A 27,752-nucleotide genomic window follows, 5' to 3' on the forward strand; every position below is an offset into this window, starting at 1 on the left:
GCCAATAGCAGTTTGAGGAAAGTGGAGAAATGTTTAGGGGAGATGTCAGAGGTAGGTTTTTTTTACATGGAGTGGTGGGTGCCTGGAACACACTGATGGGGGTGGTGGTAGGGGCTGATACAATTGGAACATTTAAAAGACTCTTAGATAGGCACATGGATGTTATAAAAATGAGGGGTTATGGGCTGTGTGGGAGGGAAGGGCTAGATCATGGAGTAGGTTTGTATAGGTTGGCACAACATTGTGGGCCGAAGGGCCCTTACTGAGCTGCACTGTACTGTTCTCTGTAGTGGTCCTCGCCAACATTGGTTTATAATTCCTCAAATCATCAAATCCTTTATTCCTGGAATTAAGTGAATCCTTTTTGATCATCACCCATGTCTTTTTCTATAACTTCCATGTGTAAAACTGCTCCTCCTTTCTCCTGGATATCACTTAGATTCATGAAAAACAACAGTTACATTGCAGTGTGTGACATAATTGCCTTTTCTGAATAGTGCTATATTCCAGCCATCCAAGAAGACATGTACAGCATCTCAACTGAAAGACTGCATCTTTGCTAGTTGAGTACTTAGTTCTGTACTGAGAGGTATCATTGAGGGTTATGAGCTCAAGTCTTGCCATTTGGGTGCAATCTACACTGTTTTGACTCTGGTGTTGTTGACTATCGCTGTCAGTGAGTTAACTCCTTGGTGGAAACTTGTTGAGATTTGGTTATGGATTGTTAAAAGGAACATAGGCTTGACATAGGTTTAGGTTTTTGAAATCCAACCCCTGAATCCCCATCATGTTACCAAACTTTCTTGCTGCAGGAATAGATGGGTAGTGGTTTTTCATGCTGCCTCTTGATTCCAGTTGTTGTTAATTTGCAGTGATCACTCCATTAACCTTACAATAAGTTAAGGCAGGGCCGGCGAGAATAATTTTAACAAGTGTATTTAATAGTACACTAGATAGTTCTGTGAACTGCAGCAAATAAACTTGTGACAAACTACAGCAGCATTTCCCAGAGTGATTCCTCTAGTAAAATGTAAAACTATCCAAGCAAAGGACAGTTATAGATATGTGCTTTGAAATTTATTTCTCACTAAAGCAGTGTTCTTCATCGATGTGATTGGTAGGTGAATTATCCAATCGTCTTCATTTTGCACAGCAATAGTATCACTAAATGAACCTAAACTGCAAATTGCATTCAAAGGACCTCAATATAGACAATGTTTCAGTCAATTTGAGAGCACTTTGTCATTCATTCTATTTTTTGTTTACCATAGCAAATGAAGAATGACTTGCTGAGACAGCTTGATTCTCATTTTAACCATTTTGTGGATGATTTGATTGATGAATCAACCACCTTGGATTCCTCTGTTACTCCTTTCTTGTCTGCATCTATGACTAAGGAACAGGCAGCTATGGCTAACAGGTAAGGAATGATGAAATGTAACTTGATCTGTGTTGTTATAGAACTTCCTTTTCCAGCATTGCCTGAGGTCCTCAGTACCTCCTGGGTGCTGATATTTAGGAAATAAAAACTGTAACCACAAAATATACTTCTGCAACCCTTAAGACAAGGTGAAGTGAAGAATAGTGAGGTTATTTGTTTTGAAGTTGAGTGTCAATTCTGTTTTTTCTGTTTAAGAATCTATCCACTTATTGCACTAATTTGTAATTATTTTTCTTTACATCAGGTTAACCAATGGTTTTTTACATTGTAATCCAGCAAATCTGAACTATTAAGGATTACTATTTTGTGCTTTTGAGTTCTGATTACAGTACATGTGTCTGTTTACAGACAGGCAAGGGCACCCCCAGAAAAAGGCAAGCACTTCATGTCTCGTCGATCTCTGCTTGAGTGAGTATGGTTTTAAAACGGGATGCACTTTTAGCTGCCAAGATTAGGAGAACTGATAAAAGCAGAGATGCCAAATTTTGAAGTTTAGTTGAGAATCATAAACTTTGGCATTTTGGATATGGGCTTGTTTTTTTTTGAGCTGATTGCTCACTGTGTTTTATCAGTGGAGCTATGTTATAATAAACTTCCCTATTAAGCCCTATTTTTCTCACTTTTCCTTAGTGAACTCTTCCAAGTGAATCATATCCGGACCATTTATCACATGTTCATCGCTTTACTCATTCTGTTTATAGTCAGTACCCTGGTAATGGACTTCATTGATGAAGGAAGGTAAGAATTTGGGAGGAAAAGTGTAGAAAAGACAAGTGTCTATATTTTAAGTTTGCTTATTTGTAAGTGTCTACTGAAATTAAAATGCTGAAGGGCACTTAAATCCAATACTGTGGAATATTCTGAAGATTCAGAGCAATACCACCTTTGGATCACGGGATTAGAATCCTCAATTAAGGCAGAAGATTGGATCGAGAACACAAGCAATTGAAGCCGAGTGTGACTTTGAACATGTATTTTTCTATCTTGACCATTTGCTTCACATTTCAGCTGTATACAGGCAGCTGTTGTCTATCAGCTTGGCATATGTGAACTTTTTTTTTGTCTCCTTAAATTGGAAGTTGTGCCTGTTAAAGGTTTATTAAGTTGCCTGTTGAGTAAAGTCAGCATTGGGTGCAGACCCTAATGATAAAATAAGAATGTTACAACAGCATAAAGGTGCACAGTTGAGTCACCTTCTGTAGTTTTTATTCATTCTTGGAATATAGAAGTAACTAGCAAAGCTAACCCCAGTTCATGTTGAAGATAGTGGTAAGCTGCTTGAACTGCTTCACCAGTAAGCTATCTGAACCTAATATTGTATATGGATATTTGATGTGTTTTTTCTTTTTTGCAGGCTGGTCCTTGACTTCGATCTATTGGTTTATGCTTTTGGGAGATTCCCAATTGTCATTTCCACTTGGCTTTGTATGTTCCTGTCTACGCTTCTCATTCCATATGGCTTATTTCTATTTTGGGCATCTGGATACCAGGCAACGAAACACAAGGTTCTGCGGACAGTGTTCTTTGGTGTATTGTTCTTGCTGTTTCAGACACTAGGACTGTGGGCTGCCCCAGTCTATACTGTCATCCATTTTCAACTACCTCCTGCCTCCCGCTTCATTGTTATCTTGGAACAGGTAGGTGATTTTCTTTTTTGGTCTTAAATGATATTTTATCTCAATAGAATTTTTCATGTTGGTAGTTCAGATGAAGGGAGTTGTGTCCTGGAACTTGTACCATTTCTAAAAACATGATTATCTGGTCAGTGAGCATTCTGATCCATGGCCCATAGATCCAGCAGCATTGGCACTAATATTTGGCTCGTTATTGGGGGCCATATTGGAGAAAGACCTAATCAGATATTGTAAAATATATGAATTATGTTTGAAACCAATCTCTTTTTAGAGGTGGTCAATTACTTTTGGTGGTTATCTAGAGAGACATGATTATCAGTGTCTGGATGGGTATTTCTTGTTCACCCACTGAGGGTCATTCTTGTAGACGTATGTTCCATCACCATCATAATTAGATATGCCATACAGTGGTATTTGTTGTTTGAAATTTCATAAGCTCACTTTCCTAGTTGGTTAACTGCAACATAGCCATATTTGTCATAAAGTAATTTGCATTTCAGCTCCACCTGCTGAATACTAACATTGCCAAACTGTTATTGCAACTATTTATTTGAATAAAAACAAACAGCAGTAAAAGAACTTAATGGTTCAGATGTGCACCTTCTCATTTCATGAAGAAAGGTCAAATTTTTGACCATCATTCCTAATATCCAAATAATGCAGCATAATTTTGGCTTGAAGTTGAATCCATCCTACACTATAACAAGAACAACTGACAAAATCTCTCACTCTTGGCTTGGACTTGTTATTTAGTTCCTTAATTCCTTATCCCTGTAACTGTCTCTGGGGTGTCCATTTCAAAACATACACAGATCACCATAAATGGTTTCAAAATGTTGCTTTTGATGCAAGAACAAACCCAATTCTAGGGTTAGTTACTCGAGGGATGGTTTTCAGAAGCGAGGATTATGTATAAACTTGGTATAGTACCATGGATGGATCATAATTGTTGTGTGCAAGTTTTTCATTGCACCTGTGCAATCGTGTGTGCATATGACAATAAACTTGACTTTGGCTGATCTGCCCCAGACCTCAACTCTTCTGTGCCTGATCCATGTAGTCCTCAGTTCCCTTCATCTATCCATGGCAGATTCTAAGTACTTTTTCTTATAAAATAAAGGATATTTGCTTTATTCAAAATAAATAAAAGGTTGCAGCCAAGTTATTCAATGGCACTTACCATTGCATTCCACAGCAAATACAAGGATCAGTACACTAGTTGAAAGAATATGCAGCTTCAAGACTGGATTTTTCATGAATCTATTTTGATGACCTAGTACCTTGAGGGAATGCAACAGAAATTAGAAGGAAAATGTTCATTTTTCCTCAATATGTCCCCTCAATTCCTGCCTCCCCCAGAGCAATTCATTGCACTAATAACTGTTCACTTGATTTATTTCAAATGAATGTCCCAAAATGCTTGTATTTCCAAGAACTCTTAGCACCCACTTACATAGTTGATGATCTGTAGTGATTGTGGCATCTGCCTCTCCCACTTTGACCACAGAGTGCTAAGGACTGTCAAGTGCCACAAGATTATACGAACAGTACATTTACTGGGATTAGGAACCCCCACTCCCAAGTGTCATCTCTGGGCAGCAGGTCAACCCCTAATTTTGAATGGTTGATATTAATCATTGGGATTCCATGATCAACTGTGAACATATCCTGGACAAATAAACAAATTTGGATGGTATTGCTTGTTTAGCAGTCATCCTGTATGGAGGGTATCTCCCATGTGTAGAATGTGTGGTTGGTTGACAGGGATTGCATGTTATGAAATTTCAGATTTTTTCCTCTTTTTTTTCCTTTCCATACATTGACCCTTCCATACTACATGACAGTGTCAGTCAACTTCACACATTCTGGATCCTTTTTGTTTAAGCCACTGGTAAAATGGGCACTTGCTGACCATCCCTGAATTTGAGAGTGGTGTTTTGGCTAGACCAGGCAAGGCTGGCGGATGTGCTTCCCTGAAGGATGTGCAAACCAACAATCTTCTTAGTTTCATGGCCATCTTCATTTCATTCCTTGAATTTAAATTCCCCATCTTGATTTGGATCACTCTTTCAGTTGTCTGCCTGCTGTTCTAGTAACTTAACCACACATTACCGCATCATATCTTTTGCTATCCTTTGCCCATTCAGGTAGGGGCAAAAAATTGCATCTGCCATCTTGGTCATAAAATTAAATTTACTCCATGTAAGTGGAGGTTGACATCAGACCACATATTTGGGAAGGTAAATCCAAAATGTGTGAGGTCTCTTGCAGTTCTGCTGCATGATTTGAGTAGAGAGTCATGGTTGTTGATGACTGGTTTTTATTTCTTTAGGTCCGCTTGATGATGAAAGCACATTCCTTCATACGGGAGAACTTGAGCAGAGTGGCAATGAACAGAGAGAAAAATGGTGAATGTGAATATTTTGTGCTCTGTTTGCTGGCTGGAGCTAATGACACAAATGGCAGATGTGAGATAGTCAGGGAAGTGACTTGCATATTAAAGAGCACCCCTTAACATTTTCTGCCGAGACTTGTTTGTGTTAACTATCTGACCGCTCCCCTGCTCCATACTAGGATGTAAGTAGCCAATGACCAATCTTGTGATCTTGCCCTAATGCTGCCACAAATTTAATTCCCTCTGGGTTTTGTCTTGGATTATTTTTGCCCCTCATACCTACCTCGTTCTGGGAAGCACTTGTCTATTTCTTGATGCTTTTTACAAAATAACTTTTCACTGCCAAAGGACCCCTAAGCCATAATGCTGGTTGAATGTAAAGGAAAACAGTTTTAGCACCCCACAATTAAATGATGTTTGAGATAAAGACCAGTTTTTAAAAGTGATATTTCTGCAAAAGACACTTGTAGATTTTGAAGCAGAATTGGGCAAACAAGGGTGCAAGGGCAAAGATTTGTTATTGTTTATGCCCAAGTGATGAAGGCTGTTTTGTAATGCTTTCAAGTGCATACAATAGCTGTTGCAAAGCTTCAACCATGCAAGTAATCCTGGCAGCTGTTTAATTAACAAAACCTAATTCTTAAACTGTTTAAAAAAAAAAAACACCTTGGAAACTTTCTGGTTTAGTAGTTTTGAGTTTGGAGTGAACAGAACCTGAAATTGGCCCAAGTTGAGTCTGTCCAATAGCTTCACCAAAGGAGAAGTATCCTGCATCAATCACCTGCTAACTACACATGGTCTTCTTGCAATCATTGGTTTGAGTCTCCACTCCATATGATGACATGAGGAAGCTCAATTCTCTCAAACTAGCAGGTTAATTGCTCATTGTGTGACAGGCCCAACCTATTGCCTATTATTGGTTATGCTAGTGCACCAATAATGCTACAAACTTTAGGAGGTCTAATTCTTGCTCCCTTTAATCAATACATCACTGTTTCACTGTTTAAAATTATGTCTAAAAGCTTCTAATTGTATGATGTTGACCCTTTTATGCTCTAAATCTTTGTGTGAAACAAATGGATTCAGGAATTAGAAGTGGGCAAAAATGACAAATGTGGAAAAACAAATGTGTTAAATATGTCTTGCATATTTATGGGAAGTGAAGGTCAATATTGTACAAAATATTAACATACAGGGCACATTTAGTATACTGTTAAAAATCTGGCAGCTTTGCTGTGCAGATTTATTTTATTTTATTAAAATTCTGTTCAGATGGTCTGAAATACTAATCCTCATTTCAGGTGGCATTCAGCAGGTACCACAATTCTCCCATTACCTCTACTTCCTTTTTGCTCCTACTCTCATCTATCGGGACAACTATCCCAGGTAAGCACAATCTGACTATTTTCTGACAGTCTAGTAAATAACAGCTGATGTTCTTGACCTAATGGTGACTAATAAGATGGAGCACAGCTCTGTTTTGTGTTCGATGATCACAGTTCAACTGATCAAACCTGTTCTTCCATCTAGTAAGGTTGTGAGTGAACTGTATTTCAATTCCATTGATATTCCTTGATTATTCTTGCCCATAAATTTTTGATACTGGTATGATGTCACCTTCAATTCATCCAACAGCCACAGCCTTTGGGAGAATGAGTTCCAGACTTTTACTCAAAGCTGTGCTTTTCTATTTTGGTAAAAGCTACTCTGCAGTGTACCACTTGTTGAAACTGGGGTACTAGGTTTAGAAACTTGGCTCAAAGGGTTCCGGATACCATATATTTTGGTACAAGACTGCCCATCAGTATTGTGGTTTGTTTCAGTATTGTCCTTGTAATGCTCAAGCCCAACCTTGGCTTCATCTGATCTTTGCTACAGTACTTCATAGTATAAAGGTTCAGTTATTCCCAGCTTGTGCTTAGTATGAAGGAAGCTGGGATCAATTTCATTATTGGTGTGTTGCATTCATAACGGTTTCTGGATTTCACAAAATGTATAGACATTTATTTTTTTTAATCTATGTGCACTTTAAATTGAATAGAAACTTCAAAGAAAGTGTTAATAAATCTTGAATTTATTACCATCTGTAATTGAATTCTCTTTTTGGTACAGGAATCCTACAATTAGATGGAGCTATGTTGCTACAAAATTTGCTCAGGTAAAGCTTTATGTACATGTAGTTATTTCTGACAAGCCCATGTTTCAGCAGCTTGGGCAGCGTTTGTATCAATGGTGAAGCTGCGAGTACTGACCAGCCTGGGAATACCCAGACAGGGCAAAGCTTGTTTACAATTGATCTAGGGAAAATAATTGTTGTGCACATTTATCTGCCAAAAAGAAAATTGTGCAACTGGATTTAAGGCTGCCAAAGAATGCCTGACACTCCTGCTTGGGGTGGGAAATGCTTCAGGAGATATTAAGCTGAAACCCATGCTCGTCACCAAGGAGAAAATCTGAGTGTTGAAGGGGTTTTCTTTCATGCATTTGCCTTTAATTTGGAAGCCAAAACGGGCTTGTGTAACAAATGCCACCTTCCATAACTGGTTCACTTCACATTTTTTGCCCATGGTAGTGTTACTATGGGGAAAATAACATTGAACATAAAGCACTGTTAGTGCTTGACAATTCCCCCATGCCAGCCACAGAACCTCTTGTCCTTTCCTTCCCAACTTGTCTTCCTATGGAGGTGGTGTGCCTGAGCACAGTAACTTGTATCGAGGGCTTCACATAGACCAAGGAGGTAATGAACCTATTTTATGAGAATAAGATTGGGAGTGCAGCTGAAGAGAAGTGTGCTCAATGCTATCTCCTGTAACAGAGAAATCTTATATGAAAGAGGCAGGCAAGACATTAACCTTAGATCCTTTTAAAAAGAATGAGTTACATCCTGGTCCATCTTCCTAGTAGGGTGAGCCACAGTCTGGCTTATCCACTAGCTGAACCTCTTTCACTTTATCCTGCCTGTACTGCTGCTTTGATGTATTTTGGAATTCTGTGTCAGGATATTTTGTATTTGTATTTTTACTTTTTAATAAATATTACTGTAATGACCCATGCAAATCCTCAAAAGCAGCCTCATATATTGCATGTAGATAGAAAAATAATGCTGTTGGTAATATCTCCATATGTTCAAGTCTAATGACCCTTTTTACTTTAGAGCTGATTCAATTTGCATTCTTGTTTCCAGGAATGCATCATAAATTCAGAGTGAGGTAATGGTGTAAAAACTAGACCCTCTGTTTTATTTGTGGAGTATTTAAGATCCCTGGCCACGTATGTGAATGAAAACAGATTGCTAACTACATTGAATTATTTTGGTACTCAGTTAATTTAAGCAGATGAAAATTTGTTTTGTTTTCATTTGCAATGAAACACAGAACAAGCCTCTTGCACAAATCCAGATTCCAACAAAAATAAAGATAGGCAGTAGGGTGGCAGGTGGTGCTTCCACAACCATCAGTTGTGACCACTGGCCATCCAGTAAAAGGCATGTGTGTTTTTGTTTTTACAATGCAAAGCTTTTGCGTTTAATGCTATATTACTGAATCATCATATTCTAACAATGTAATTTCACTCAATGGTTTGGCCAGAACCAAGTAACATAAGTATTTATTGCTCAACCTACTTACAAGTGTTATTCCTGCCTTAAGCACAATATTATTTCCTTTTACTCATCTGGCTTCAGTAAATGTCACCTTGTAATGTTGGGCTCGTTTAGCAGGTGGTATTGGTTTATTATTGTCACTTGTACCAAGGTACAGTGAAAAGCTTGTCTTAGAAACCGATTGTACAGGTCAATTCATTACACAGTGCAGTTACATTGAGTTAGTACAGAGTGTATTGAGGTAGTACAGGTAAAAACAATAACAGTACAGAGTAAAGTGTCACAGCTACAGAGAAAGTGCAGTGCAATAAGGTGTAAGGTCACAACAAGGTAGATCATGAAATCATAGTCCATCTCGTTGTATAAGGGAACTGTTCAATAGTCTTATCACAGTGGGGTAGAAGCTGTCCTTAAGTCTGGTGGTACATGCCTTCAGGTTCCTGCATTTTCTACCTGATGGAAGAGGAGAGAATAGAGAATGTCCCGGGTGGGTGGGGTCTTTGATTATGCTGGCTGCTTCACCAAGACAATGAGAGGTAAAGACAGAGTCCAAGTACCTTAAAAGGTAGTGTTGTCATTTGGTTAAAAAGCATGAAAACAGGATTGTTGATAGCATCAACTGACTTTGGAACTTTTTAATCTCTTTTTTTTCTCAGGTTCTGGGCTGCCTGTTTTACGCTTACTATATTTTTGTGCGGCTTTGTATCCCATTGTTCCGAAACATCAGCCGAGAGCCATTCAGCTTGAAGGTCCTGGTTCTTTGCATTTTCAACTCCATTTTGCCAGGTAGGGATCATCCTTGCTTGCACGTCCTGAAAGTGCCGATGTCAGTTGTAATCAGTGCTTATTGTGCACAATGTTGCATCCGTGATTCTAAACCCAAAACAAAAGGGATCAAGAGGCTGAAACTGTCATACGTTTGGTCCACTCTAAAAGATGACTGCTCTCAACTGTGCTGCTAATTCATCTTCTTAATTGGAAGCAGGAAACTGCCTCTTATCTAGGCTCATTCAGCAACTATACACTTTTTACAAGTACAACCAGTATCTGATCTAGACTATTTAAAAGATTGCCTGTAATGTTGAGTGGTGCACAAGTTTATGCATCAACAGTTTTATTTATATGATGTCTTCAGTGTAGTTAAGTTGTTGAGTTGCTTCGTAGTAGCATTTTCAAATAAATTTAACACTGAACTAAATGAGATTAGACCAGATGACATTTTAGTCAAGGATTAGGGGGGATGTCTTGAAGGAGAAAGAAGGGCATTAGGTAGAAAATTCTGGAGCTTAGAGCATTGATGGATAAATACAAGAATGAACAAATATATCTCAAGGGTTGCAGGGCAAGTCAAGGTCATGGAGAGATTTGCAAACAGTGATTTTAATATTAAGATGTTAATTGGAACCCATAAAGAACAAACATGGAGCTGATGAATGAATAGTCCTAGTTGGAGTTGAGACAGGGGCAGAAGACTTTGGGATAACCAAGTTAATGGAGTCTTGCATTACAATCCCACTGAATTATTTTGAGCTATCTTTTGTCAAGGGTGGATCCAATCAGGGGCTTTCTCCATCTCAAATTAGTGTGTTTGTTGCAGGTTCTTGGACAGTGTTTCTCTGGATTTATTTAAGGTACTTGTCAATGTAAAAGCTGCTTTTTCTTCCCTATAGTAGGTTTGAGATTCTTCACCTCCCTATTGCCATTGCAGGGAATAGTGGTTGGGGGTTAAAGTCAAGAACTTTGCAAATGTCACAAGTTGTGTATGGCTTTGTTTTTCAGGTGTGCTTGTGCTGTTCCTGGCTTTCTTTGCATTCCTCCACTGCTGGCTCAATGCCTTTGCTGAAATGCTGCAGTTTGCTGACAGGATGTTTTATAAGGTAACCACTTGACCTTTTTAAATTCTGGGAAGTATCATATGGTGTCTTGTGGTTACTTTCTTCCAAGCCTGGCTGATGTCTTTGGGTTGTTAACAGTGCATATATTTCATTACAAGTGCTTGCAATCACATGTATAATTTCTCATTTTCTGTGACATTGGTACTTTCATTATAGCCCTGACTTTAGATTGTTGCTAAAAAGCTAATGTGTGTCATCAAAGAAAGGAGGCCCCATAAATATCGATTGGGCAACTGTTCTTGAAACACTGCCTGAAATATGCTGACTGCAGTTAGCTGTGTGCTTCTCGCAAATAGGTTGAGATGGGGGACAATGCTGTTACATGCAGTATAAAATGAAGTCAGATAGTGGCTTCTGGCTCACATCCCCCCACCCTTCTTGCATTTCCCAAAACAACTTTGGATCTCAGTCATCTTGTGGGGAGCAAAGCAATGGCAGACATTGTAAACCGGTAAAGGGACTGAGGGTGCACTTTTGCTTGTGAAGTACTATTTTGAACTGAAGCAGATTTTGTTGGATCATTGTATTTATCTCCCAAATGTTAAGCTGATTTCAACTAATAGAATGTTAGTTGATAACATAGAGCAAAATGCAGGAGGGTATTGAATGAAATTCTACTTTAAAAACCACTGTAGTATTTTGGATTATGAGCCTTATTTTTGTCTTGTACATTTCCATTCAGGACTGGTGGAATTCCACATCCTTTGCAAACTATTACCGGACCTGGAATGTAGTGGTCCATGACTGGCTGTACTATTACGCTTACAAAGATTTTCTCTGGGTAAGGAATACTTTTTGGTCTGCTGCATTTGTCTGAGGAACTGGGGTGAATCTGGCTTCACTTGGTCTAATCTAATTGACGATTTGTGCTGCATTGTCATTCCCCCCTTTTATGAGTTCTTAGCTGAAGGGGCCAGATTTTGTGAATGGTACTATTCAGCAGAATGGGGGGAGCCTGAAAGACTTGTGGTGATCTTCTGGATAGCATAAAACAGGTCAGTTAATGTGAAAGTAGAAAAGAGCCTTTTTTTTGCCTAATCCTGTTTTAGAATGAGATGAGGTTTTCGGTATTTGGAGATTAAAGAACTGTTCTATTTTGGAGAAATCTGGAGTTTCTCACACAGCTTTCCACAGTAGACCCAAGCTTTGCCATTTTGATTAGTTGTGTTTTACAATTGTAGTGATGTGGAAAGGATAGTGGATTCTTTACAAATGACATGCACTGGCTTTTGGCTGTATTGGCATTTAATTTTCTGGCACTGTTAAGGATTTGGTAGCAATATACAATTTGTTTGAAGAGACTTCAGAACCTTGAGTTTCATATGCAGTACTTCAATGTTAATATAACAAGTTATGAAATGAGAAGTGAGATTCTGAGAGGGTTTGTTAAGTTTAAGGCAGAAGAGGCTAATAGAATACACCCTTGGGCTAAGGATATTGACCATTAATGACTGAGGTGAAAAAAATCTTTACTAGGAGGTTATGAATATTGGCAATTCTTTAACTTGCAGGCTGTGGCACATTAATTATGTTCAAGATTCAGTGGGATCTTTTTGATTCTAAGAGGACAGGAAATACGGAGGTGGGAGGATTAGCCTTGATCATGCACAATGGCAGTCAACACAAGGGTTGTATGTCTTAATCCTTCTGGTTTACTTTTTCTTTCTCTTGGCCTCTTTGAAATTATGAACTTCCATTTTAGAAGCTATATATAACTAGGCAATTTAATGACCACGTATATGGCAGCTGACATTCGTCACAACATTCAACGAATTTTGCATTCTTCACATGCACTCAGTATGAAATCAAATAATTTTAAATTGCCTGCCTCATGCTAAAAATCTTTAATCTATGCAATAAAATGCAAGTGAGTTAATTGAACTTTTTTAAAAAGTATATCTCAAAATTGTTTTTCAAACTATTGTTAAGAAAGCATTTATTTGCCCTTGGAATTTAAAAGCCATGTATTACTTCAAGTAAAAGCTGATGAGAGATTGGAAAAGGGCAAGAATTAAGAAGAGGTGTTTTAGCATTTCTATGCTGTCCTGTATCATATAGGTGATTGAAACTTGGAGTGATAAAAGAAATGGCAAGAATTGTGATGATCAATGAAAGTGGGCATCAAAGATTTAGTGCTCAAATTGAGTTCATCTTGGAGTTTTAAAGCTGAATGATTATAAGCAGAGTTTGCTTTATTATTACTCTAGTTTGAAGGGTTAATGGTCTTTTTATTTATGGCATGATGATTATTATCTTAATGGCATCCTTCAATGGATTTGAGTATCAATGAGAGATGACAGAATCACAAGATCATCGTCAACAGCATCTGCTCGCCATGTAGAGCACTTTTTTGATGATTTTCCATCAACTGGAGTTCATTCTTGCTGTCTGAAGATCATCTTTTCTCCCCCTCTTCAATTTGGATGAAGACTTAAAGTGCATTCAAAACAAAGTTTAATGCTGATAATGTAGATGCTGACGTAGTGTCTTGGAGAGATTTAGCACGGAAATGGGCCCTTTGGCCAAACGAATTTACATTGACCATCAACCAGCCATTTATACTAATGCTATATTATTCCATTTCATTCTCCCCACATTCTCATCAACTCTCCTAAGATTTTCCCACTCTCCTACACTCTGGGGGACAATGTACAGTGGCCAATTAACCTACCAACCTGCACGTATTTGGGAGGTGAGAGAAAACCCAAGTACCCAGAGGAAACGCATGCGATCCACACACAGGATCTGAGATCAGGATTGAACCCAGGTCTCTGGCAATGAAGCTACAGCTCCACTGCTGGATCACTGTGCTGCCCCCACAAAGAATGATAATCCTTATGGCATGTCATGTTCTGTGTCAGTTTCAGTAGAAGATAAGAAAATATCTGGTTCTAGCAAGTTTGCCTATTGTGAAATGGCAACTAGGAGCTCTGGCATTGTTGTTTCTTCTGTTTGGTATTAGCAGTAATACACAAGCTCTGGGTTTGCCAAACCCAAATGCATTCTGACACACTTGCCCCATCAACCAATCTGCAGATGTTTAGCCTGTAGTTCTATGTGCTGTATTATGGTACTGAAATAAGCATACTACACTTGTCTCAATTTCGTAACTCTTGTATTTTTCAGTACACCTTTCAAAGCATGTGTTGCTTCTTTTCACCAAGCTACTTAAGGCTGGGTTAAATGGACCTGAGTGCACATGCTTGACTCTATTACTGCTCAGAAATATAGCAAATTTGGCACCAGTGAAATTGCTCCCATTGTTGGTCACAAGCAATCTGGAAGGCCATGTGTAATGAAGCTCATTCTCAACTTTGAAATTTGTAGCTTGAGTTCTTGACATCTAATTGGAACAACTTGTATCTGTATAAAATGCACACCTACTGAGATCATATTTCCCACAAATGTACTAACAAAATCTGTATGTATCCTTGGCCACGATTGTTTACTTAGAATGGAGTTGCCGGTGGATTCTCCCATGTTTTTCACGTGGTTGACACTCCTTCAATGTCCTCCCAACTGCTTTTCTATTTCAGGCTGCCAGAGAAAACTTGTGGCAACTGGCTTAATATAAGGTCTATCTGGGTGGCCTACATGCCACTGGTAGGGTAGATGCTCTGTGGAGCAATAATTTTGGAACTCTAAAGAACTACACAATTCACGATGCTTAATCTTTTTTTCTGTAATATTATGCCAACTTCATGTTCTTCCCATGCATACTCGATATATTTGTGAGAGGATGGGTCACATCTTGTCATGTCAGAAGCTCTTGGATTCTGACTGGAGTACTGTCTATGTATTTTATTGGTGACACAATCTCATCAGGTATTTGTGATTTCAGATGGAAGTGCACTATTTGGCATTTAACTTGGAGTGTCTGTATTCTAATTAAACTACTCTGATACCTTTGTAAACATGTGGAGATTATCTTAATGCTCGTCTAAGGTATCTGCTTGGATTTGTCAAAAATATGCTGCAGAGGCTTGTGGTCCTTGGAAGTCGTAAAGTTTTAGCCATACCAGTACTTGGGGAACCTGTTGACTTCATAGACAACAGTAAACCATTGCTCTGCTTAAAATCTGGTTTCTTCTCCCTGAGTAGCCTGAATGCGCACACCTTGCAATCCCAGAACATCTGCTCCAGTGTTCAGCAGTCCACCTTGAATCTACAATGAATTCCACAACTGTTTCATCTGAATCCTGCTTCCAGCTATTAAACCTGTGCTATTTGGAGGGTGGGAAAATCATGCTCTTGAACCAATTTACTCATTCCACAAATGGTTCCATTTGGCTGGAGCCAGCAAGGTTTTATCAACTTGTGTATCCTGTCTATGAGAGCAAAATCATACTTGCAATAAAATGGTGTTCCATCCTTTCTGCATATTTATTCCATGGCATGATTGAACCATGAAAGGAATCCAAGTTACTAACTGTGGTCATTTTGACCATGCCACCTATAATTGATGCAAACTCAAAGGCTTTGTCAATGGAATTCATCTTGGTGCTTTTAAACCATGCTGAACCCCAGCTCCAAAAAAGAACTCCAAATCTCAACAAGAGTAACTTTTACTCCTGAAAAGATCCTGGATTGTTCTTGCAGTGAATTATCATAATGGCATCCTTGAATTGACCTGAACATTGATTAGAAATGACATGAGACACGGAGCCATCATTGAGAGCAGTAACTGCATGCCAGCTATGGGGAGCAGCCTTCAACAGGGTGTGGATGAAGGATTTACACAGAGGTTTTACTCATGATCTTGGTGCCTGAGGTTATCATTGCTGTCACCTAACTGAATCTGTAATCACTTTTTAAATGCCTGATTTAACACAGTTCAATCTTTCATCTGTTTACAGTTGTTCACCCACCGATTTAGGGCTGCAGCTATGCTGTCAGTCTTCACCGTGTCCGCTGTGGTTCACGAGTATGTGCTGGCTGTATGCTTTGGCTTTTTCTACCCCGTGCTCTTCTGCTTGTTCATGTGTTTTGGAAGTAAGTACTCTTTGATTTTTTGAAATTTTCTCTTGAGCATTAATCTTTGTCAGTAAGTATGATTTAAGCAATTGCAGTGCATTATTCTGAAGGATTGTTACTTTTCTTAAAAGTTCCCATTTTTTTCCCCACCATAACTGAACTTCCAAAGATTTAGAATTCTCATCACACACTATTGAACATTGATGAAGAAAATCATCTGTTCGTTCATCCAGAAGTGATTGTTGCACTACTACCAGAGCTATATTTAAGATTAGTTATTTCAACTCAAACGACCTGCAAAAGTTTCATATTTGCAAGTCTGCCTGCCATAGTTCCGCATAAGAAGGTGTATTAACTCCATTGATTCACTGAGCTATTAGAAGAAAACTTGCCGCTTCCTTAATTCATAGAACATGGAAATTTAAAACAAAGGAGTTCACTCAGACTTTAAGTCAGCTAACCTTAGAATTTAGCTAAAACACATTATCTGTTCATTTGGCTTGCATATTTATCTATTGATATTAGCTTTAACCTAAAGAGGATTGTGACTGTTTTGAAGTTGCTTATCGTTTAAATGTGCTTTTGCTTCTCTCGTTGTATTGTGATATTGAATGAATTTTTTTTTTTAACCTGTTCCCCCTCCAATTTTAAAAATTGCCTCACTCTTGTCATTCATTTTTTTGTGGTGTGCTCTTCAGTCTTCCTGTAAGAGGTGAAAACGCACAAGGATTGGCCAGCATTCACATTTTGAGGTGTTTTTAAACATTTTGTTTTACTTCCTGTCCAGAAATGAATCTGGCACTTAATGTAGTATGCTATCCAGGTAGCTAATAGCTAGTTTTAAACAATCAGTAACTGATTTATTGTTACACTGAATTCCAAATGACTGACTTTTAAACATTTTGATTTGTAGTGGCTTTCAATTTTGTCCTGCATGACCGTCGGAAAGGGCCTGTTTGGAACGTGGTGATGTGGACGTCGCTGTTTCTGGGCCAGGGCATGCTAGTGTGTCTATACTCACAGGAGTGGTATGCCCAGCAGCACTGTCCCCTTACAAATGTAAGTCCATATATGGAAAGGAACGTCAAGGGTTTATCCTCAAAATTAGACAAATGTACGATTTTGATTCAAGGGGTGGATTCCAATCAGCTCTCTTTCATTTGGCTGGATTGTTGTCTAGGGAGGAAGTGAATATACAAATCTCAATCTGCTTAAAACAATCAAAGTTTTGATTGCCGATAGAATGCTTGTACTAAATTAGAAATCCAGTCACTGTCTTGGTGGCTTTTACTTAATGTCTCAGTTGTTGTTGTTGAGATATTTGGTTCATGACATGAGGTAGTTTGAAAATAGAAATATTTGTTCTTCACAGCCATCCTTCTTGGATATGTTGAAGCCTCGGTCTTGGACCTGCCGCTTAAACTCGTAACGGATGAAGCTTGTGTCCCCGAATCTACAGAAAACTGGGAACATTTCCGTCGGATTGTGGCAGCACCTTTTGTAAACCAAATGAATGTTTTTCTTTCACCAGATAGTGCCTGCTTCTTGTTCTGTCATGGGTTTTGGTCATAGAGCTGGATATTTTTCTGAAACATTAATCACAGGACAAATACCAATTTAGTGCTACACATACTGTATTAAGTATCCAACTCTGGTGTTTGGAGGTGGGGGGAATGCCAGAAACAAAATATTGAGAAGAAGGACATCAAGATATTTAAATTCAAATTCTTTCTCCTTTCCCTGCCGTTTTGTCCCCACTAGCCATACAAAAAGTGAGGAAAAAGTTAAACTTGAAGGTTTACATGTTACTAGCAAATATACATGCTGAATATGCACAAATAAGTTTACAGGTGTGTATCATTTTACAATTGAATACAACAGTGCAACTTAAAGGGGGAGTAACTTCTTGGTTTAGCACGCTAATGCATTTTGTGCCATAAAGGTGATAACCAGATATGAGGCTAGCATTCCTACTGATAAGTTCCATATCTTGGTGGCAAGAAACTGCTAACGTTTTAGGTCAGAGACCTTGCTGAGCATTTCCAGCAACTTTTATGTTTTTTTAAATGATACTAGTCAGACCCACTGAACAAATGTTTCTCCTCCCTACCCTGGGTGTCATGGCCAATTAAACTGCTCTCAGTGGCATTCCAATCAGGAAGCTGGGAATGAAAGCAGGACCTTGGCTTTCTCCAAAAGTCAGCACATTTACTTGCTAAGCTAGATTCACTGATAGATTTCAAACAAAAATTGGATGGGAAACAGGATTTACTGTTGGTGTTGGTTAATAACTTCACTGTCAACTAAGTGAATTATCTAATTTAGCATGAGATTGGGGGGGAAAAAAACTTGAGTATTCTGCTCATAATGTCTCGCAGCAATTAGCTTTATGCTCTGTTTCTGCACTGGTGGATTTTCATCTGTTTATTCACCCTAGGACAGTAATTGTTGCTTAATAAAATGAAGGAAAAACACTATCAACAACAAAATTAATTTTGACAAAAATGGATTGTCTTAAAGCTGTGTATTCAAAGTTCCAAAATCCCCTCGGCTTGTTCAATTTTGTCAAACTTGCTGCACTAACTAAATGAGAATATCCTGAATCTAACGTAGTAGGTTATCTGTTTAAATCATCATGTGCAATTGGATGAAATTGAGGTCAGAATACATTGTGCATTTGGTTTTGGTTATGAATCCAGAAACTGAAAACCCTGTCATTAAGCCAGGTCAAGAAATTACTTAATTTGAGCTGAGAACTGAGACAATGGTGGCTGCTTATTATAACTAACATTTTTGTATGCATTTTATTGTATTTTTTCTGTACTTTGTTCCATTAATTGAATTCTTGGATTGGAAGCTTATAAATTGAAATACATAATAAATCAAACACCCTAATCTTTTCACTCTTCTCTGCAAAGGGTGTTTCACAAACCAAGATCACCATTACATAGCACCATGCAATATATAACCCAGAAAAAGATATTGATTTTTGAGGCCTTTCCTATTAATGTTTTACTAACTTTCCCAGTGATCTGCTAATGTTAATGCAATTCCCTCATAGTCCTGTTTTGGGAAATAACTCTTGAACACAATAGCTTCTGCCTGCTGTTAGTAAAATGTTTTGTTTTCTCTAGGCATGGAACTAAATGGACTATAGTTGCACTGCAGGATTTTGTATCATCTTGCTCAGACAGATGCCATTTATTTGCCAGACCAAGTAGTCCTTGGCAGTATTGTGGAAAAATCCTTGACTGCGATCCTAATTACCAAAGATGTCTATCAAGCAAAGGATTTCCTGGGGGGAGGGGGGAGAGAAAAATATAAGCAATTATTTAAATAAAATCCTTTTTATTTGTACGGTTGGGTAGGAGACTAACTTCTACCTAAAACTTTTGTTTTTCCTGTTGGTTGTGCACTGAATAGACTTCACATTGCAGGTTAAGATACAGGTGCTGCTGCTTAATTTTTTTTAAATTCCAAAGTACTCCCCAGTTAATTTTTTCTACTAGTGGATTTGCACTAAGATTCTGTACTGAAAGATAACCCTGTGCCAAAATGTTTTCTTTCTGTGTATCCTTGAATGGATCTTGAACTTGACCATGAAATCCTTGAAAATTTGTTTTTAAAGACCTGTACTCTAATCCCTCATCCTGCCCCGAGCTCAGTTGATCTTTGCATAGCATTGTCAGACTTTAATTTTCTCTTTTGGAGTGCTCAGATTTTTAAATGTAATTGGGGCAATTAATGGATTCCAGGCTGGTCCCTGGAACTGATAACTGCTTCAAGTATTCTTTCTGTCAATATGGAATTTGTTGTTCACTATATAGGAGTGGCTTCAGGTTGAAAGCATTTTAGTGTGTAGAGGTGTTACATGTCCAAAATTGTAATTGGGCACCATGTTGCAAACACTTAACCAAAATTTTATATTAGGAGATATTCATTTGATGTCCTTTACCAAGGAAGTTATTTGTAACAAGACCTAATTTGGACATAGCAGCATGCAACATTTTCCAAATTGCTATTTGTCCATTATTTATAATCCAGGATCCAAATCCACCTCCCCCCCCAGAATTTTGCCTGTTTCAAAAGCACTTGCAATTAATGTACCATCATACAACTTCTGTGAAAACTATAATTTGAAGTGCATTTAACTAGATGGGGACAGTATTTGGAAAAGCAGCACATGCTCCTAGAGATTCAAAGGTGAAGCACAGATTAGATGAATGTTGTATTCAATCACAGTTGTGTTTATCCAAATATGTATTTTAAATGGGTGCATAGTATTTTTGGGCTATCTATTAAATGAGGTGGAAATGCCAGAGTAAAAACCCCTTGTGAAGTATTTGGTTAAAATGTAAATATGAGTAATGGACATGAACCACCAAATTTATTTTAAGTTGCCTTGGTGCTTTAACAACTGGAAAATATCACCTTGTTTGAAAGGAATTTTGTCCATAATTTGAACATAATGCTGTCTACTGGTGGAGAAGAGGTTTTGTTCATTGTGCTTGCAATATTCTAATCTGATGACAACTATTTCAAATGTGATTATACAGCAAGTAATCTTTCTTTACTGATACAGTATGATAAATGTAAAATAGGCCAATGTCTGCAATGTCGCACAATAATTGTATGATTGTTGCAGACTGTTTTGAAGGATTTTTACTCTGACATTTTGGCAAGTTTTATTTTGTGTATATAAAATGTACACATCTGACTCTAAATGCCACACTGCAGAAGATTGCTATCCAACACTAGCATTCCAGCTCAAATGTTTAATAATTTTGTCATTTGATATCTGCCTCACTATTGGGATGGATTCCATTGCCCTCCTGACAATTGAAACTTGTTATATATCTAGTATGTATAAATTTATAAAACTAATTCCATCCAGTGTTTTGTAGCAAAAAATTGTTTATTCAAAATGTCTGATATCCCAGAGTGCTTTTTGTTTTAAATCCTTAGTGCTCTATAATTTTGAAAGTTGGTATTGGATATTATAATATACTGATGGCTTTAAGTGTGCCTTTTATTATTTTCTCTGCATTGATTGTTTTCATCAAACAGTGACATTTATCTGTGGAACTACTATACACTTCTATTTAATGTAATTTCATTGTGAAACAGTTCTTGCTTTGAGTTCTGTGGTTCTCATGCAAATGTAGCCCGATTTCGTTTCTGGGGTTTGACCTCGCCCGATGCCAAAGCATTTCGCTTGCCACCCTATGGTTCAAGTTCAACATAGAAATATCAGAATCAATGCAGATTCTCAACTTGAATTGCATATGCTGTTTACTGTATTTTTCTGCACAGCTTCAATAGTACAATGAATCACTGTTCACAAGCAGATGCAATCATTTTTATTCAAATGAAAAACTAGTTCTGACATTGCAGGGGGCAGTGCATGGTTGAGATTTCTTTTCTTAAGTTAAGATTAGGACTCTCCATGGATGGTGGTTGGTCAGCTCAGACTTCTTTATTTCTCTAATTGACTCTTGATTGCTATTTTAGGTTATGGGTTAACTTGTTGTCAAGGTGCATTTCTGTAGCACCTTTCAACAGCTCAGAACATCCTGGATGTTTTATGACCTGTGAAGTATTGTTGAAGTCAAATCACTGCCAAAGTGAAGGAAACAGCAACCATTTGTGCAATTTGCAAGGTCTGACCAAAGAAAAATGAGGTGTATGATTTGGAATAAGTATTTTGTTGTTTGAGAAATAAATTTTGGCTCAGGCACTGGTACATTTCTGCTTGTAATTTATGGGGCAAGTGCATTGCTGACGAGGCCAGCATGTTATTTTTGTAACTTACGGTAATTTTTATGTCTTGCACTGCACTGCTGCCGCAAAGCAACACATTTCACAACACGTCAGTGATAATAAACCTGATTCTGACAAATTGGATAGACCATATAAGGATAGGAGATGGGCTTTCCTAGCGTACATTAGGTTATAGCGGTCTTGCAATTGAAAGGTTTGAGTTCAAAATCCCTGCTGTGAAATTTAAATATTGTTAATAATCTGGAAGTGTCATTCGTAGTGATGATCACAAATTAACTGAATTGTTTAAAAAAAAACTATCTGATTCAATAATGTAATTTGATGAGGAAATCTGCCGTTCCTACCCTGTTTAGCCAATATGTGAATACAAATTCAGTTATGTAATTGAGTCCGAAATGTCCCCTGAAGTGGCTGAGCAAGCAGGGCTGTTCAGAGGCAATTAGGGATGGGCAATGTGTTGGCCATGCCAGTGGCCCTGGATACCAAAAAATAAATTAAGCAAAAGGCGTTTTTTGTGCTTACTGATACTAGCTATTAATTTCAAATTCGAAGGCAGAATACAAGGTTAATGGCAGGACTCTTAGCAGTGTAGAGGAACAGAGGGATCTTGGGGTCCACGTCGATAGATCCCTCAAGGTTGCCGTGCAGGTTGATAGAGTTGTTAAGGCATATGGAGTGTTGGCCTTCATTAGTCGGGGGATTGAGTTCAAGAGCCACAAGGTGATGTTGCAGTTCTGTAGAACTCTGGTCAGACCATACCTGGAGTATTGTGTTCCGTTCTGGTCGCCTCATTATAGGAAGGATGTGGAAGCTTTAGAGAGGGTGCAGAGGAGATTTACCAGGATGTTGTCTGGATTGGAAAGCATGTCTTATGAGAATAGGTTGAGAGAGCTAGGGCTTTTCTTTTTGGAGAGAAGGAGGATGAGAGGTGACTTGATGGAGGTTTACAAGGTGATAAGAGGCATAGCTTGAGTGGACAGTCAGAGACTTTTTCCCAGGGCAACAATGGCTAACACAAGGGGGCAACTGCTCTGCCCAGGACTGCAAGAAACTGCAGAGAGTTGTGGGCACAGCCCATTGCATCATGGACACCAGCCTCCCCTCCTTGGACTCTGTCTTTACCTCTTGCTGTCTTGGTGAGGTAGCCAGCATAATCAAAGACCCCACCCACCCAGGACATTCTCTTTTCTCTCCTCTTCCATCGGGTAGAAGATACAGGAGCCTGAGGGCACGTACCACTAGACTTAAGGACAGCTCCTACCCCACTGTGATAAGACTATTGAATGGTTCCCTTATACGATGAGATGGACTCTGACCTCACGATCTACCTTGTTGTGACCTTGCACCTTATTGTACTGCACTTTCTCTGTAGCTGTGACACTTTACTCTGTACTGTTATTGTTTTTACCTGTACTACATCAATGCACTCTGTACTGACTCAATGTAACTGCACTGTGTAATGAATTGACCTGTACGATCGGTATGCAAGACAAGTTTTTCACTGCACCTCGGTACAAGTGACAATAATATACCAATACCATAATTTTAAGGTGATTGGAGGAAGGTATAAGGGGGACGTCGGGGTAAGTTTTTGTTACACAGAGTGGTGGGTGCGTAGAGCGCACTGCCTGCAGAGGTTGTGGGGGCAGATACATTCGGGACATTTAAGAGGCTCTTGGACACATGAATGATAGAAAAATAAGGGGGCTCTGTGGGAGGGAAGGTTTAGATAGATCTTAGAGCAGGATAAAATGTCGACACAACACCGTGGGCTGAAGGGCCTGTACTGTGCTGTCGTGTTCTATATATTTGTTGCCCATTCCCATATGCTCTTGAGAAAGTGGTGGTGAGCTGCCTCCTTGAAATACTGCAGTACCTCTATACTTCTACTGTGTTATTGTATAATGAGTCCCAGGATTTAGACCCAGTAATAAAGAAACTGGTGACATTTCTGTCAGGGTGCTGTTACTTAGAGGAAAATCCTACAAAAGGGCTTTTCCTTCTTGCTGCTCTTCTACTTGCAGGTCGTAGAAATAACCTGGTTTGGATGTGCTGTTGAAGTTGTGCATTTTGTAGATGGTGTGCTGATGTTGAGGGAATTAATGTTTGGGCTGGTGGTTGGGATGCTAATCAATTTGTTGATTAGCATCCCAACCACCTAGATGGTAAAATGTTGCTTGTGTTGTTGGAGTTGCACTTATCTGGGAAAAGTGTAAAATATTTCCTCATTTTCCTGACCTGTGCTTTGTAGTTATGGGAAAGCTTTGGGTTGTGAGGAAATCAGTTATTAGTTGCAAAATAGTTAACCCTCTTTTCTGCTTTTGCTGCCACAATGTGTATGTGGTTAGTCCAGTTTTTTTTCCCCCCAGGATTTTGATAGTGGGGAACAGTACAGCCCAGAAGATAATTTATGTTGACCTACTGCAGGGATTTCTGATCAGCATCTAATTTGAAAAATGCCACCTTGCAAGAGACCAGCACTGAAATCCTAACCTAAAATGTGTTTCAACTCTGGGCTTGGAGTCCACAAATATCTGAATTGAATGAGTGTACAGATAGTTGTATTAAAACAATTTAAAAAAAAAAAAAAAAAAAAAAAAATTTTTTTTGCAATGATCTTGCAGTATAGATCACTTGCAAAACTTGCTCAGTTTTCTCCTTGATGGTTGACATACTACGAATCATTGAGAGAATTCAAAGCAAAATTATACACTGTTCACTTTTGTTTCAAGTGTACCATGATCAAGGAAGGCAATCTGAAGGGATTATCAATTTGCCATGGGGCAAAATGATTAAAATCAGTTGTTACCAAAATTCACTGAAGTTTGTCCACAAGCTGTGTCACTTGGCCCATAAATGATGTGCAGAAATGTCCCAGTGATCCAGCTAATTTCCAGGTGTTTGACAAATAAAAGGGTTTTGCATATAATTGTGGGGTTATGCAAAGTTAGTGATGAGAGAAATAGTCAGTGTTTCAGGTCAATGACCTCTCATCAGAACTTGGAAAAATTAGAAATCAAACATGTTATAAGTTGCAGAATGGTGGACAGAACAAAGGGTATTAACTAAAGGAGTCTAAATGACACAAGTGGTGGTTGTCCCAGCTGAGAGAAACATGTGAAAACTGTTAATTGCAGATCAACCTGGAAGAGATGTAAAAGTTGATGAATGTCAAGAGGGGACAGAAATAATGCTGGAACTATAAGACAAACAATGGAGAAATAACATATTGCAGATAATGGAAATCTGAAATAAAAACCTGAATTCTCTAATACTCGGGTCAAGCAGCATCTTGACCCATTGTCCATCTGGAATAGGAAGAATCAAGCAGTTGGTATTTAACTGGCTAAGGCAGCATTAGGTAAACAGAAGAAAAGGACTGCAGAGTGGTGCAGGTAGAAGAGGTGCTTCCTCTGCTCCAACAACCTGGGTTCAGTGCTGATCTCCAATGATGAACTTGTGGAATTTGCATGTTCCCTCTGTGACTACATATCTCCTCCAAGTGTTCTGATTTTCCTTCCACATACTGTAAAAGTGCAGGTTGGTGGGTTAATTGGCCACTACAAATTGCCTCCGGTAAGTGGATGAGTGATTAAAATATTGGTCGTGTGGATTGATGGAAATGAGTGGAAAATTAATATGGCATGGGATAATTGGGTGCTCAATGGTCAGTGAAGACTCAGGAGGCTAAAGGATCTGCTTCTATGTTGCATGACTCTGATAGTTGGGGCAGATCAAATTTTGGAGATGAATACAAACCTCCCCATAACACTTAAATATTGAAGTAAGGATGTTTATATGACTATATGCTGGAGAAACATGCCAACTACCTGGCCCTCATGACCACACTGGAAGCTTCAGCATAGTCAGAGAGAAATATCTAAGAGGCAGGATGTGGCCCACAGGCCATGTGTTGTGCACAATGGCCAGGGCTATTTGTTGCTGTTTGCAAAGGTTGTAAAAATTTGGCTCAATTTCATTCACCTCTTTTGGAAACCACACGCCAATCCTGATGTAAAGTAGTGGACAGATGATCTTTCTGATAATGGCACTCTGAAACCATTACAGAGATACATTGTCCTTGGCAAATCTATCATTTTGCTGTGAAACTGACACTAATTTCTGGAGTAGGCATATGTGGAATAAGTTGCTGTCAGATTTCCTGCTCCACCTTGCAAGCTGTTACTTAAATAATTGCCAAAATCTAATAGATGACAGCTTAAGGGGTATGAACTTTTCTTAAACTAATTTGTTTTGCGTAAGGTAAAAAGAGTCTTCAATGATACATTAGACTTTTGTAATGTTTATAAGCTTCTCTGGCCTCAAAGCATGTGGACTGTAATATTAAAATGGGATTTTAATTTTAGGTTTGGTATTTTGGCTCTTAATTTTGCATTTCAATGTTTATTTTATCCTGTGAAATGTTTAAAAAATTTACCTATTGTGAATTTCCTGGTTTGCTGTCTGAATTTTTTCAATGCGATTGTGTACACAGAGTGAGTGCTAGCACCAATGTTGGGCATTAGGGATGCCTATAAAAGATGCTTCTAAGCAACTGATTGTCAGATGAAAACCATACCAGAGGTCATTAGATTTGGCTAAGCAGCTTCCTGTGGCATCAGCAACGTGTGTTGTTTCTGAGCCACTGTCACTGATGATTTTCCCCTTCAAGTCTACCAGAAAAATGTTACTCAATGCCATGAGCTGTTTGCCAACAATTTGTGGTGCACCAATGTTGTCTGACATTCAACTCGCTAATTGCATTTTTTTCCCGATGGTGTCCTCCACGCTTTTTTTTCTTTGGTTATGCAAAAGTAAAGTTGGATACCACTGACGTTTCAAATGGAAATGTTCTGAATCAGTGTGGTCTCTAATTGAGGCAATTTGCAAAGCACCTTTTCTCTCCCCCCCCCCCCCCCCCCCCCCCCCCCCCCCCCCCCCCCCCCCCCCACCTGAACCTTCCCCAAAATTACTACTATCTTGCTCCTAACAGCTCTAAAGAAACTGTAGTAAGTTTATTCACCATGTATTATTCATTACACATTGAAAGGAAACCGTATGAAGGGAAGAACACAAAATTATTTTTCAAAAGATCTGTTGCAGTAACTATTCATTTAGAAATGAACTTTGCAAGCAATAAAACTTTGGAAACCAAGCAATATGTAGATGGTTATAATTGCTATTGTTTAGTAATTGGTATTTAATAACCAAGATATTAGATCAGAAATTAGCTTAAAACATTTATGCCTAGGTTTTATTTCTTGGATACATGTGCCACTGATGTGAATCTACTTTGTGTTTGGAACGTGTTTAAAAAAAAATATTCCATGAATACCAGGAGAATTAAAAGGATATTTTGCAGATGAACACAGCCATCCTGAGGGTATTTAACAAAAAAAAATCCATTTAAAGTTGCTTGATGGAAGACTGTACAATGTATAGGTCTAATGTCCTATTTACGTATTTATAGTTTACAACATGCTTCTACCTGCAGCAAATGTCACTTTTATTTAAGATACTGCAGTAGATGTTTTCTATCAGACTAGGTGCAAGTAGTTCTTGTACTTCAAAAAAAAACCTTGAAATGTTGGTGTCCCCAAAGTTATAATGTTTTCAACACCTGAGAGAAATGGGGATGAGAATGAAGGTAAGGAAACTGCTGTATCAGCCTGGAGAAAGCTTGCAACCTTCGAGTTGGTATTTGCTTATTTTGTTGGTTGGACAAGTGCAATAAATAAACCGGCAGCATAAATTAATCAGTGTTCTATGTACCAGCAGTTTGCAATTTGTAATTTTAATATGGAAACTTATTCTGTGAAAGAGGAAGGAATTTGATCCTGTCCAGTCATTGTATGTTGTACATTTTAAAATCTAAATAAAATGTCTTTTAGTAATCGATTATCTGGAGTTTTTGTATTAAGGATATTGCATCCATAGGTTGTGATTTTTGTTTTCCCCTTTTTAACTTGGGTATTTGAAAGAATCTTTTGACATTTGTATCCAATTTTTGTTCTACTAAATCATTTGA

General features: G+C 38.4%; 1 protein-coding gene across 6 annotated transcripts in view; it reads left to right on the plus strand.

Moving 5' to 3' along the window:
* Positions 1-26,642, plus strand: part of soat1 (sterol O-acyltransferase 1) — a 63,758-nt gene extending 37,116 nt beyond the window's left edge. For 5 of the 6 annotated variants that reach the window (XM_052012638.1, XM_052012634.1, XM_052012635.1 and 2 more), the window contains 13 exons: positions 1,272-1,420; positions 1,790-1,849; positions 2,072-2,179; positions 2,796-3,078; positions 5,408-5,483; positions 6,772-6,856; positions 7,583-7,628; positions 9,731-9,860; positions 10,854-10,951; positions 11,652-11,750; positions 15,826-15,961; positions 16,857-17,002; positions 17,316-26,642. In XM_052012638.1, coding sequence (XP_051868598.1) covers positions 1,272-1,420; positions 1,790-1,849; positions 2,072-2,179; positions 2,796-3,078; positions 5,408-5,483; positions 6,772-6,856; positions 7,583-7,628; positions 9,731-9,860; positions 10,854-10,951; positions 11,652-11,750; positions 15,826-15,961; positions 16,857-17,002; positions 17,316-17,372 — 1,473 coding nt within the window. In that variant the 3' untranslated portion in view covers positions 17,373-26,642. The remainder of the gene's footprint in view (positions 1-1,271; positions 1,421-1,789; positions 1,850-2,071; positions 2,180-2,795; positions 3,079-5,407; positions 5,484-6,771; positions 6,857-7,582; positions 7,629-9,730; positions 9,861-10,853; positions 10,952-11,651; positions 11,751-15,825; positions 15,962-16,856; positions 17,003-17,315) is intronic. The other variant, XM_052012637.1, reaches the window with a different exon arrangement.
* Positions 26,643-27,752: the final 1,110 nt, after the last annotated feature.

This window comes from Pristis pectinata, chromosome 3, assembly GCF_009764475.1.
Source record: "Pristis pectinata isolate sPriPec2 chromosome 3, sPriPec2.1.pri, whole genome shotgun sequence".
In the NCBI taxonomy this organism is placed as follows: domain Eukaryota; kingdom Metazoa; phylum Chordata; class Chondrichthyes; order Rhinopristiformes; family Pristidae; genus Pristis; species Pristis pectinata.